At 42.1% G+C, this 14,208-nt stretch overlaps 2 protein-coding genes across 3 annotated transcripts in view; one reads left to right on the top strand and one right to left on the bottom strand.

Annotated features, from left to right (window-relative positions):
* Positions 1-5,973, bottom strand: part of specc1 (sperm antigen with calponin homology and coiled-coil domains 1) — a 63,148-nt gene extending 57,175 nt beyond the window's left edge. Inside the window, exon 1 of one of the 2 annotated variants that reach the window (XM_079171674.1) lies at positions 5,922-5,973. The gene's annotated coding sequence lies outside the window, so the exon portion shown is untranslated. Of the gene's footprint in view, positions 1-4,103; positions 4,153-5,921 lie in introns of those variants that run through there. The other variant, XM_079171675.1, reaches the window with a different exon arrangement.
* On the top strand, positions 5,447-9,118 carry timm22 (translocase of inner mitochondrial membrane 22 homolog (yeast)). The gene is made up of 5 exons (XM_079171677.1): positions 5,447-5,499; positions 6,486-6,765; positions 7,223-7,419; positions 8,074-8,146; positions 8,243-9,118. Exons 2-5 carry the CDS (start codon positions 6,507-6,509, stop codon positions 8,317-8,319), a joined length of 606 nt encoding a protein of 201 aa, XP_079027803.1. The 5' UTR covers positions 5,447-5,499; positions 6,486-6,506; the 3' UTR covers positions 8,320-9,118.
* The last annotated feature ends 5,090 nt before the right edge of the window (positions 9,119-14,208 follow it).

The following is a 14,208-nucleotide window of genomic DNA, read 5'->3' as shown; positions in this document are numbered from 1 at the left end:
GCAGAGCTGGTGAGGAAAGTGCTGAGTTGATGATTTCCTTTGATCGGGGTATAAATCAATAGGTTGTTTGGCTGCCTATACAGCAGGGGTTCTTACCATGAGATACTGGGAAGCTCATTTCTCCATTTGATAAAATATTCACATTTTGAATCTGCATCAGTAAAGCTACGCAATTTTCTTCACATCTTGTGCTCAAATTGAACTTTTAAAATGCCCTCAATACCAGCTTCTATACACATACTGCTTTCGAAAACATGACATAATATAATTTTCTATTTCATAATAAGAAATGACTCGCGGGCATAATAATTAAGCCTATTAGCAAATATTTGTAACTACTACAGGCTCAGCGTGGTTTCACCAGACAAACCAGATAAAGCAGTAGGAGTTGATATAGATACAGTCATCTTGCATATTTAATCTACTTCGTCTTCTGTTCTATCTTTCTCAGAGCCGGGCTCCCTCGAGGGCCAAACTTCCTGCTCCGATAGTGTCAAAGTTCTCGTCTGATAAACAGTCAGTCAGAGCCACGCTGCACAGACGTCAGCTGCTTTCCTGTCTGCCTGGCTGGCTACATGTACAGCGAGTGGGCGGGTTCCATAGAAACACTAGCATAGCATCCATGAGAGCCGCCAGGGAATAAAAAGACAACCGCTGAACAGAGCTCAGTGGTTTTCCACAATGGAACCTCATAGTACAATTACTGAACAACCTAAAAAGGACCAATCCCTGCTCTGTCTTTTGAGTTTGTAACAGTACACAGACTTTGTGGCATGAGAGCTATTTGATGTGCATTGTGGGTGTGTTCAATGTAACCTGTGTAAGAGACAACAATGGGTCAGAACTATTTCAGCTAAGCAAACATTTGAAAGACATCGACACTCCCCACGCATGTGTGAACGTCACACTTGTAAACTTGCGTAACCGGTTTACCTGGATGAGATAAGTCAATAATATATCAAATCATCTGTCTTATCACCTCTGCAAGACACTGAGAAGAGTGGAGAATGGCCTGACATTCATGTCAAAAGGCCATATATTTGCTTTACCTCAGACGTGGCCCAGATGACCCATTTACAGAAACGCTAGCATTCCTTGGAGCCAGTGAGTTAGACTGTGATGCTTGTCAAGTATGCGGTCTGTTTCCTGGACGTTCTTGAACTAAAGAGAGAGCGCCAGAGGAAGAAGATGCTTGGCCGATACCTTCCTTCACAGCGTATGTATGCAGCTAATATATAGTATACCTCTCAGACAGAAAACATTGCTGTGCCAGTGCTGAAGTTTTTCTCTCCCCCTGAGCCATTTGGAAGGTGAAGCTTGAGAAGAAACTGAGAGAAGAAAGTCTGGCAAATACTGTGGAGTGTGGAGGCTGGGAGCCATCTGTGTGTTTGCAAGAGGCAAAAGCACAGAGTTAAAAATATTACGCAAAATATCTGTAACCTGCTGACAGCACACTGAGCAGCCTCACATTCTGTCAGAAATAGGAGTGCTTCTATTTATCAAGCTGACTTAAGGCCAAATCAGTGCTCATTCCTGCTCCAATCAGTCCATCTCCTCTTATCTCCTCAATTAAAGCCTCCTCTGCAGTGAAGGACGTGCCACTCCAGCTGTATGCAGGCCAGACCTCGCCTCTTGAGGACAGATTACAACTCTTTCTTCTCAGATTACACTGAGTTCTTTCCCCTGAATGTGTGTGTGGAAGAGAGTGGGAAAGAGAAATGTGCTTCTGACCGTATTAGTATTTCCCTAAGATCCTCATGCTGAAGAGGGTGAAGGCTAATCCTGTTACAAACAAGAGCGTCAACATCCACAGCTATAAAGGGCTAAATGAAGGGTTGCATAGGGACAAACAAGAGTTCTCTGGCAAACTAACCTCAACACAAAACAATTCAAGCTACTGTAGAATGCACGGAGCGTCTTGTGATGAGCTGTTGCGATGTTCAGGTCACTTAACAGTTGTGTTGCTCAGGATTCATGACCTTTACCCATTCAGCCTGTCTTAATGGTGCCACATCTAGCACCAACCAGGCTAGGGTACATTTACATATCATCTATTCATTCACTTTTAATCCATACACACAATCTTGGGCCTCATTTATATTTGAATCTTAAATACAATAGCTCATTTCAAGCCTTCTAAGCAACACCTTGCCTTCAAACCGTATGTTGCTAATGGCTTTACCTGATAATAAACGCCAGGGAAATCATTGCTAGGTTGATCCCTTTATGAACCAGGACACAGTGCGCACATGCTTCCAGAACTGCTCTGCTCCGACATAGCCAGCAGGAAATCCACCATCTGGTCATGAGTTTATTAGAGATAGTCATTTTACCTCAAACTAAGGCTGCCTCCTCGTAGTCAATTAGTCCACTATTATGCTTTTTTTACAAGATTAATAATTAGTAGAGAAATTGTTGGAGTGTTAGTCGACACAGAGTTTCTTTGGTTGAGGACAGCCCGACCTCAAACTACATTCCTGCAAACAAAGACTACTGCTTGTCGTTACTAAAGATGAAATCTCACAAAAACATTTTATAAATGAGGCCTTTTCCATTGTGAAGTGACCTGCAAAATATGTTGGACATCTATCTGACTTTGGTTGCCCCTCAACACAGAACTGCCCCCACATTGATTGACAGGTCATTTCAGGGAAACACTACACAGCAACATATGGACTTGATGAACTCAGCCCACAAGTTCAAGCTGGTACGGCTCAGCAGCCTCCTTCATCCTCATCATAATGGGGAGTGGGGTGGTGTGTGTTCTGGTGAAGACGGGTATCTCACCTATTACTCCTTGTGGCCAGAGTTTCATGCAAGCTCAACATGGTGCTGGTCATTGTACTTACTCAACTCCGGCCCCGACTACTCACATTGTCAAACTGCGCCCACGAGACCATTCCTCCTCACAACTTTATTCCCCCAACACCACATTGCATTATTAAATAAATCTAAGTCTTGATTGAATCTTAAATGCCTGACCAGCACTGCTTTGACTAAATAAAGTAGAGAGATGTATTTGATTGCATCTCTTGACAGCATTTAGACTTGCCATGAACATATTGGGATTACTGGATGCCTGATAATTTAATTTACCCCATTATTTAGAGTGTGAGAACAGATTGATGTCTTATGGTTCTAGTGCACCTACCGGTCGTTATTATGGTGCGATCTCATTCTCTACAGAGCAACTGGGAAGAGAATTCAACATCTGAGCATCTCACGTGTATACGACTACATCCCTGCAGTATCTGCCTTTCACCCTTCTTACCACAGCAGTACAAGGTTAAAAGAAATGTCGTCACCTAACCCCCCCCCCTCCCCCCCTCCACCCACCCACCCGTACTCATTTCACATGTCGGTGACAGACTCCAGTGCCGCTGCTAATTTTCTACTCACAGTCCCTAAGTGCGTAGTGAATCCAGGACACCAGCACTGGTGGCACTCAGTTGATGTTCCTGTGTGTGTGTGTGGGACAGCACTGAGAGGAGAACATGAATGTCCTTCAGAGCGTCACACACTGAAATCTTCCCATCGAGGAGAATGCGTGAGGAGATCACCGGGTATCATTTTCTGTCTCACAAAACAAGCCACAGCAGCGCTGTACCACCAGACATGGGTGCTCCCCACCTAACCCCTGGCTATAAATAGCAATCCAATGACAGGAACTGCCTGGGTAATGCGTTGAGCAGAGGATGAGAGCAGTTCTAGAAGAAAAACTAGGGAGATTCAGTGTTTCAGGCTCTACGAGGGCATGCCAAGTATGCATCCAGGCATAACAGATCCTTCTACCTCCAGCAATGACAAACAGAACGTCACGATATCAATAACAAATTAAAATGCATCAATCCTATTCATTGTTGTTCATGCGATGTTTCTCTTTCACTAGACATCCCAGACATCCATCAGTAAATGTCAATGGTTAACAAACTGTTTCCATCCCTTTACTGTCCGTCATTACGTTGACACAAGCCTCCTTTGGTGCTTTTTTGTGTCTAGCGCCGCCTGTCCTGAACACAACCCAGACGCCAAAGACAGACTTCCAACTATTTCCCCTTCTTGGATGGTTAACCATGAGAAAAAAAACAAAAGGGTATAATTACCAACAAACATCCACATTGACCGCCTCTTAAATGACTGGCGCACCGCTCGTGTTTGAACTCTCCTTTCTCCTGGCATGATCAAAAGGAACAGAGGAAAGTGAAAGCTGTCATTTGTTGCCCATTTGGTTTCTCCCAAAGAACACATGCGCGTTCCATTGCAAGGCTGGCCTCTCCTATAAACACAAGACTGCAATGTAAGGTCTGCAATTAGGATAACTTACAACTTCACTCTCCCCATTTATTTTTCATTATTGAGATGTCCAATTTTGCCGCACAGCAAGCCATGACCAACATAGAAAAGGTTTATTATTCAAGCATCACTCAGTTAGACGGTGATGTGATGTTTATGGGTTACAGGTAAAATGTTACGTGGCAGGAGTAAAATGACTCACAGCAGCTTAGTCAGGATAGTTTGCTGTAATTAAGCAATTAAGGGCCTAATAAAGGCATTAACAACCTTTCAAAAAAAACAACACCGAACACAACAGAGCCTTGTTTGACTGCTTCACATGGCACTGATCTAACGAGGAACAAATGGCTGATCATGTGAAGAAAAAGTGCTTGCAGTGCTCAAGTGGTTCCAAAGGAAACGTGCCATTAACAGCAAATGTACAATGTACATTAAAACACAGGAAAACCTAAGCAGTACAGCTAATTGAATTTATACATTCCCAGGTTTATTTTAGGAAGCAAAGTACGATAACCTTGTGAAAAAGCAGGTGCTAAACAGTGCCTTGTTGCTATCGTTCATATAGATCTGAGAAAAACTTTAATTGATTCAAATCCTTGAAATTGAACGATGAAAGTAAATATTTGAATTGTTAAAACATCTTCAGCTCAGGGCTCTGAGGTCATGTCCTCTGTATTTCCAGGGAGAAGTTGGTCTTTACATTTTAAAAACATACACATGGTGGGTAGTCTATAAACCAATTCCAATATTTAAAGAGTAATTTACATTTGACTGAGTTTAAGCTAAAACAAATAACATTAAATAAATAAAAGTCACATCATCTCTCCTGCACATAGACAGGCTATTCCTGGCTGTGTGGAGGGCTTTGAAGCAGCATTTAGACTTTCATGTCTTCTTATTCTTTAAATAAGATTTAAAGAAAATATAGCAAAAAAACTAAATGTTATAGTTTCTGGATTATGTAAGGATGGTGTGTGAATGTGAGACAAAATGACTGATAAGTCCCTCAACACAGGACAGCATGAACAGAGATGTCGGGTAAAACATTACTAGACGATAACATTATCACTGTATTATGACTTTTACTAACTTATAGCCGTGGAGGAAGAAGAATTGAGCCAATCAACGGGATGTTTGTAAAGCAGATGTGGAGTAACGTTATCGATCACGTCCGCGGTTGAACTCACGACTCACCACACGGTGCAGGTTAGTAAACACACACATCCAGGATGAGTATCTGAAGACCCGGGGCACGTTATTTACGTCCTGCACGCTGATTGTTATTCGATTTATTTGACCAACATCACAGCCACGCGCTGACACGTTGAATTAGCCAGAAAACAACCTGTGCTTCGGCTAATATATGACAGTCGTCGCCGTGTCAGGAACGACACGTCTGCTCCAGTCATTAAATTAAAGGAACAGGGACGCTGTAACAGACGAGCTGCCATCAAGTCACTTTGACTCTCGACTGATACCGACTCTCTGTGACAGCTTCGTCAATGTCCACCGACAACCGCGTTAACGATAAAGTTTACACGTTTTAAACTCAACACTTTGGTGAAAAGAAGAGGAGATGCTGTTGACACTCAGAAGTAAATGAGTATTCGCCATTAGCTTAGTCTCACCTGTTCAGTATTACTGCTGCTGTTGTTTGCTCAGGATGCTGCCGCCGCCTCCGCCGCCGCCTAGCGCACGCGAGTCATTAAAGTGTCACCACCAGCCTGTCCTGGAGCCAGTAGGTGGAGCGCGTGAAGCGAGTTTGGTGCAGTGCTCGCGTAGATTTCTGGGACATGTAGTCTTTTTGTTGGATAGTTCATTCCACTCACTTAGGGGACTCAACACCTCTCTGTCACAGTTGCAACAACAATGAATACATTCAAGGTGAACAAATATGATTTATTGTAGGGATAGGATGTATTAAAAACAGTTTAACAGTAATATTATTCATAATGCAGGGCTGCTGTTGAAGTCTTGTGTCGAATGTGCTGACGCGAATTTAGATAAATCACACAAAAGAGGGTTTTAAGCTTTTAAATATAAATATTTCCTCACTCTTGCTAATTTCTGTACGTATACAAATATATATGCTTAAATTGTGTTCATATTATTTCCGTTTTCTGACATCAGCCACAGACATTACAAATGTAACGAATCTGCAGCCACTCCTCTTTGTCTGTATTTACCTACAGCGCTGTCTGTCATTGAGAAACATGGCTGCCTCCACGGGTGTTGCAGACGCTGCTGCCTCCGACTTACAAGGTCCAGCTTCGGCCGGTTCGAGTATGGACAACCAGCCGATTCAGTACAGTATGATCCTGGAGCATCTCATCGGGGACAAGCGAGCCGTGAAGGACCTGAGCCCCGGCGTTATGGGGGGACTAGGGGTGCCTGCTAAAAGCGACGAGCAGAAGATGATCGAGAGGGGAATGGAGAGCTGTACCTTCAAGGCGGTTCTGGCCTGTGTGGGAGGTAAGCAACGACACTAACAGCACAGCTGTTCAGTATCTGTGTGTGTCTCTTCCCGTCCAGCTTCAGGTGAATAAACTGGTGTCAGAGCTCCGAGCTCTACTGCGTATGTGGAAGTGGATTAGAAGGAGACACTGGGTTCGGGATTTTGGGATGTGGTTTCTGTAATGTAGGGCTGAAATGATTAACTGATTGACAGAAAACAACATTCTCTTGAATCACTTTAAAGATGACACCTTGGGTGTTGGGAATCTGTGATGATGATTCAGTATTTTACAGATCAAAACGATTGATTGATAAAAGAAAATGCAGTGACACCCCTACCTCAATGTTTCCTGTACATTACGCACGATCAGTATGCTTAAGGCAGTATTATTTCCCAGATCAGAGGAGAGTAGTATCTTGTATTGCTTTCAGTCTGTAATTGTTGTGATTTCCTGTGTGTTTTTGTTCACCACAGGGTTTGTCCTCGGAGGAGCTTTTGGTGTTTTCACTGCAGGCATCGATACCAATGTTGGCTTCGACCCTAAAGACCCTCTGAAAACCCCGTCAGCACGAGAAGTCCTCAAAGACATGGGCCAGAGGGGGATGTCATACGCCAAGAACTTTGCCATCGTGGGCGCCATGTTCTCCTGCACAGAGTGCATCATAGAATCAGTAGGTCACTTCTCTTCATTGTCTCCTTATCTGGTAAACACAACACAGCATCAGTGTGAATATGATGCTACACACCACTGGAGTGCATGATATAAGAATTAAATCAATTTAAATCACATTGAATGCTATATAAGATGCTCTACAAGACAACTACATTGAACAGAATTACAGACAAGAGCTCAAAACAAACTATTAAATCAGTTCCTAGTTCCCTGTAGCAAAACAGGGAATAGACAAAATAACGTGAAGGATTGATGTACACGGTTTTAAACTCCACCTTTATCACTCAAGTGTCTTATTTATTTCTAATTTTATGTTGAAACAAGGTCGATAAATGAGTTAAAAAACTGATATGATCCACTCATTCATCTTTCAGGAATTGTTCTACAATCTTTGTGTCCAGATTGACTTGAGAGCAGTGTTTTATTGGCTTGATTTATTATTTGGCCTCATAACCTGGTTTCAAACGATCTCTGATGGCGCTTGGACAGTCACAGAACTAATATGTTGTTATTGTTTAGCCATTCAATATCCCATGTAGAATGTTTCAGATGTTTTGGGAACCTCGCAGTAGTTGTGTTCTTTTTTTCCACCTCTGGCTCTGGTGCACAACAATTTATTAATTTCTTTCTTGTGTCTGTGTTTCATTCGCAGCACCGAGGGAAATCCGACTGGAAGAACGCGGTGTACAGCGGCTGTGTGACAGGAGGAGCCATTGGATTTCGCGGTATGTAACCTGGTATATATTTTGCTGTGATGTTTTTAAATTGAAGGTTAGACTATTTCTTTTATCCTCACGTGTGTTGTTCTTCTGTTTTTGCAGCTGGTCTGAAGGCCGGGGCTCTGGGATGCGGAGGCTTTGCTGCGTTCTCCGCTGCCATTGAATATTATTTACGGTGAACCACAAAACAGTGACTCTATTCGGACTTTATGGATGTGCGCGTGGACGAGCCCTGTGACGAATAGGACTCGTCGATATTTACCTGCACATGGAGGATTGAAGCAGAAGCAGAGCTGATGTTTTTGGTGGAAGTTCCTATTTGTGTACAGTGTGCAGAAAAAGTCATTACTTTTACCATATGGACAGTTTAAGCAAAGCAACTTCATGTGGAGAATCTCCAGAAACTGAGCAGAGTGGATCAGCTTCTGTGTTGAAGGCATAGTGATATGAAATGACATGAAAATGTTCTTATTGCTGTTCTTATTGTAGAACATTAGTATGATGTCTACTGAAGTAATCTACATCAAATTATTTTTATTAAACATGTTTGTTTTTGTTAACTTGTTTAGAGCTTTTCTTCTTTTAGTATACAAGTGTTCATGACAGTACAATCTTAAACTGTCTTTAAATAAAAGAACCTGAATAGTAGAGATGAGTATAGTGTCAGTAAGCCGTCGTAATGAAACATGTTGGTTAGATGTCTTTGGGAGAAGATATATCGACCAACATACTATTGTCTGAGGTGCAGGGGAATGTGTCACAGACTTTCAGATGTGAAATAATTAAATAACATTCTAGTGAATGAGAGAGCTTTAGGGCTCTCTTAGTGTTTGGAGCTAAGTTGTATTTCCTAAACGTGCAAAAGGACAAAATATCGATGTTTTAAAGTATCAATTTTGTATCAGAAGGCACATTTGTGAGGCTTATAAGGACTTAAGTGTGAAATGTTTGCCTAAAGCAGAACAGCTGGAGGTTAGAGTGGGTGACAACAGCCGCTCCGCTACCGCCCCCTTCTGGCCTGGACAGGATCCCACACTGATCCTCTTAACATTAATAACTAAGTTCATTTGATGTCAAAATAAAATAAATACGTGAATAACAATGTGACTACATGGGTCACATTCTTCTAAAGATACAAATATTAATTTCCCCAGATTTTAGTTTACATCACCGCAAATATGAATACAAACCACATCACATGTATTTTACAGCATCCAAAATATGCTTTCCAGGTCAGATCAGAGTTCAATCACTGAATCCATGGAAATATTATAATGCATGTTTGATTCCTATATTTAAAAATGTTTGAAAATGATCATCCCACAAATATGAGTTGCTGTCAAGTGCACCTTTTAAAATGTTAAAGTGATATTCAGAGATTATTAAATTAATTCAGGTTTGTAATTGTTTTAGCCTGAACACATTGGTCAATTGTTATTGGGGTGGATATGTATAGATATGTTAATTGTTGGAATGCTGTCCAGTTTTGTATATTGCGCTGGAGCTCACATTTCTAACACCACAAACATAAAACCCACATCAGCGCGTTCGCCAGAGTCTTATCTTTCTCACGGTATCCATATTTTGGCACTCAGACTCCTGCTTTTTGTTAAAAGGAGGCAGGAGTTTGGTTCAAAATCACTGTTTACTGTAACGTTTCTTAATCAGTCTGCTTCTAACACCAGGTGCGTCCTCCAGTAGAAAATATGCAGGTATCCTTAGGTCGCTGGTTCAATTCAGGCTCGAAGGAAGTACTTATTGTTGTTGTCTGTTCAGACTGGATAGATGGGCCTTATTATCAGTAATCAAGTCCAGTTGATTGACAATAATTGAATTATCTTCTTTGTGACTTACTTACTTTGTACGGAGACAAAGGGATGTGGCTTTTTCTCATGTTTGACTCTTTGCATTGTTGAGTGTTTGCAAAACAAACTTTGGTTCGGCATCAGTTTCAGCCTCGGTACATACGCTGAAAAAGTGTGAGTCTCTGGCTCCCTTCGATAGCTCAGTTGGTAGAGCGGAGGACTGTAGGCTGATGTTTCCCAGTAGAAAATATGCAGGTATCCTTAGGTCGCTGGTTCAATTCTGGCTCGAAGGATGTACTTATTGTTGTTGTCAGTTCGGACTGGATAGATGGGCCTTATTATCAGTAATCAAGTCCAGTTGATTGACAATAATTGAATTATCTTCTTTGTAACTTTGCAAGAGTTTTAAACAAGCATGTACGGAGACAAAGGGATGTGGCTTTTTCTCATGTTTTACTCTTTGCATTGTTGAGTGTTTGCAAAACAAACCTTGGTTTGGCATCAGTTTCGGCCTCGATACATACGCTGGAAAAGTGTGAGTCTCTGGCTCCCTTCGATAGCTCAGTTGGTAGAGCGGAGGACTGTAGGCTGATGTTTCCCAGTAGAAAATATGCAGGTATCCTTAGGTCGCTGGTTCAATTCCGGCTCAAAGGACGTAGTTATTGTTGTTGTCTGTTCAGACTGGATAGATGGGCCTTATTATCAGTAATCAAGTGCAGTTGCTCAGCAATAATTGAATTAGCTTCTTTGTGACTTTGCAAGAGTTTTAAACAAGCATGTACGGAGACAAAGGGATGTGGCTTTTTCTCATGTTTTACTCTTTGCATTGTTGAGTGTTTGCAAAACAAACTTTGGCTCGGCATCAGTTTCAGCCTCGGTACATACGCTGAAAAAGTGTGAGCCTCTGGCTCCCTTCGATAGCTCAGTTGGTAGAGCGGAGGACTGTAGGCTGATGTTTCACCGTAGAAGATATGCAGGTATCCTTAGGTCGCTGGTTCAATTCCGGCTCGAAGGATGTACTTATTGTTGTTGTCAGTTCGGACTGGATAGATGGGCCTTATTATCAGTAATCAAGTCCAGTTGATTGACAATAATTGAATTATCTTCTTTGTAACTTTGCAAGAGTTTTAAACAAGCATGTACGGAGACAAAGGGATGTGGCTTTTTCTCATGTTTTACTCTTTGCATTGTTGAGTGTTTGCAAAACAAACTTTGGTTTGGCATCAGTTTCAGCCTCGGTACATACGCTGAAAAAGTGTGCGTCTCTGGCTCCCTTCGATAGCTCAGTTGGTAGAGCGGAGGACTGTAGGCTGATGTTTCACCGTAGAAGATATGCAGGTATCCTTAGGTCGCTGGTTCAATTCCGGCTCGAAGGATGTACTTATTGTTGTTGTCAGTTCGGACTGGATAGATGGGCCTTATTATCAGTAATCAAGTCCAGTTGATTGACAATAATTGAATTATCTTCTTTGTAACTTTGCAAGAGTTTTAAACAAGCATGTACGGAGACAAAGGGATGTGGCTTTTTCTCATGTTTTACTCTTTGCATTGTTGAGTGTTTGCAAAACAAACTTTGGTTTGGCATCAGTTTCAGCCTCGGTACATACGCTGGAAAAGTGTGAGTCTCTGGCTCCCTTCGATAGCTCAGTTGGTAGAGCGGAGGACTGTAGGCTGATGTTTCCCAGTAGAATATATGCAGGTATCCTTAGGTCGCTGGTTCAATTCCGGCTCGAAGGACGTACTTATTGTTGTTGTCTGTTCAGACTGGATAGATGGGCCTTATTATCAGTAATCAAGTCCAGTTGATTGACAATAATTGAATTATCTTCTTTGTAACTTTGCAAGAGTTTTAAACAAGCATGTACGGAGACAAAGGGATGTGGCTTTTTCTCATGTTTTACTCTTTGCATTGTTGAGTGTTTGCAAAACAAACTTTGGTTTGGCATCAGTTTCAGCCTCGGTACATGCGCTGAAAAAGTGTGAGCCTCTGGCTCCCTTTGATAGCTCAGTTGGTAGAGCGGAGAACTGTAGGCTGATGTTTCACCGTAGAAGATATGCAGGTATCCTTAGGTCGCTGGTTCAATTCCGGCTCGAAGGATGTACTTGTTGTTGTTGTCAGTTCGGACTGGATAGATGGGCCTTATTATCAGTAATCAAGTCCAGTTGATTGACAATAATTGAATCATCTTCTTTGTAACTTTGCAAGAGTTTTAAACAAGCATGTACGGAGACAAAGGGATGTGGCTTTTTCTCATGTTTTACTCTTTGCATTGTTGAGTGTTTGCAAAACAAACTTTGGTTTGGCATCAGTTTCAGCCTCGATAGATACGCTGGAAAAGTGTGAGTCTCTGGCTCCCTTCGATAGCTCAGTTGGTAGAGCGGAGGACTGTAGGCTGATGTTTCCCAGTAGAAGATATGCAGGTATCCTTAGGTCGCTGGTTCAATTCCGGCTCGAAGGATGTACTTATTGTTGTTGTCAGTTCGGACTGGATAGATGGGCCTTATTATCAGTAATCAAGTCCAGTTGATTGACAATAATTGAATTATCTTCTTTGTAACTTTGCAAGAGTTTTAAACAAGCATGTACGGAGACAAAGGGATGTGGCTTTTTCTCATGTTTTACTCTTTGCATTGTTGAGTGTTTGCAAAACAAACTTTGGTTTGGCATCAGTTTCATCCTCGGTACATACGCTGGAAAAGTGTGAGTCTCTGGCTCCCTTCGATAGCTCAGTTGGTAGAGCGGAGGACTGTAGGCTGATGTTTCCCAGTAGAATATATGCAGGTATCCTTAGGTCGCTGGTTCAATTCCGGCTCGAAGGACGTACTTATTGTTGTTGTCTGTTCAGACTGGATAGATGGGCCTTATTATCAGTAATCAAGTCCAGTTCATTGACAATAATTGAATTATCTTCTTTGTGACTTACTTACTTTGTACGGAGACAAAAGGAGGTGGCTTTTTCTCATGTTTGACTCTTTGCATTGTTGAGTGTTTGCAAAACAAACTTTGGTTCGGCATCAGTTTCAGCCTCGGTACATGCGCTGAAAAAGTGTGAGCCTCTGGCTCCCTTCGATAGCTCAGTTGGTAGAGCGGAGAACTGTAGGCTGATGTTTCACCGTAGAAGATATGCAGGTATCCTTAGGTCGCTGGTTCAATTCCGGCTCGAAGGATGTACTTATTGTTGTTGTCAGTTCGGACTGGATAGATGGGCCTTATTATCAGTAATCAAGTCCAGTTGATTGACAATAATTGAATCATCTTCTTTGTAACTTTGCAAGAGTTTTAAACAAGCATGTACGGAGACAAAGGGATGTGGCTTTTTCTCATGTTTTACTCTTTGCATTGTTGAGTGTTTGCAAAACAAACTTTGGTTTGGCATCAGTTTCAGCCTCGGTACATACGCTGGAAAAGTGTGAGTCTCTGGCTCCCTTCGATAGCTCAGTTGGTAGAGCGGAGGACTGTAGGCTGATGTTTCCCAGTAGAAGATATGCAGGTATCCTTAGGTCGCTGGTTCAATTCCGGCTCGAAGGATGTACTTATTGTTGTTGTCAGTTCGGACTGGATAGATGGGCCTTATTATCAGTAATCAAGTCCAGTTGATTGACAATAATTGAATTATCTTCTTTGTGACTTACTTACTTTGTACGGAGACAAAAGGAGGTGGCTTTTTCTCATGTTTGACTCTTTGCATTGTTGAGTGTTTGCAAAACAAACTTTGGTTCGGCATCAGTTTCAGCCTCGGTACATGCGCTGAAAAAGTGTGAGCCTCTGGCTCCCTTCGATAGCTCAGTTGGTAGAGCGGAGAACTGTAGGCTGATGTTTCACCGTAGAAGATATGCAGGTATCCTTAGGTCGCTGGTTCAATTCCGGCTCGAAGGATGTACTTATTGTTGTTGTCAGTTCGGACTGGATAGATAGGCCTTATTATCAGTAATCAAGTCCAGTTGATTGACAATAATTGAATCATCTTCTTTGTAACTTTGCAAGAGTTTTAAACAAGCATGTACGGAGACAAAGGGATGTGGCTTTTTCTCATGTTTGACTCTTTGCATTGTTGAGTGTTTGCAAAACAAACTTTGGTTTGGCATCAGTTTCAGCCTCGATAGATACGCTGGAAAAGTGTGAGTCTCTGGCTCCCTTCGATAGCTCAGTTGGTAGAGCGGAGGACTGTAGGCTGATGTTTCCCAGTAGAAGATATGCAGGTATCCTTAGGTCGCTGGTTCAATTCCGGCTCGAAGGATGTACTTATTGTTGTTGTCAGTTCG

This window comes from Pholis gunnellus (genome assembly GCF_910591455.1).
Source record: "Pholis gunnellus genome assembly, chromosome: 13".
NCBI classification, from domain to species: Eukaryota; Metazoa; Chordata; class Actinopteri; order Perciformes; family Pholidae; genus Pholis; species Pholis gunnellus.
Note: the sequence above shows the minus strand (reverse complement) of the source record. Positions and strands in the feature narration are given on the sequence as shown.

Coding starts and splice junctions, on each gene's coding strand:
- timm22 (XM_079171677.1), top strand. CDS start 6,507: ATGGCTGCCTCCACGGGTGTTGCAGACGCTGCTGCCTCCGACTTACAA. Junction 7,420..8,073: donor CAGAGTGCATCATAGAATCA/GTAGGTCACTTC, acceptor TTTCATTCGCAG/CACCGAGGGAAATCCGACTG. Junction 8,147..8,242: donor AGGAGCCATTGGATTTCGCG/GTATGTAACCTG, acceptor CTGTTTTTGCAG/CTGGTCTGAAGGCCGGGGCT.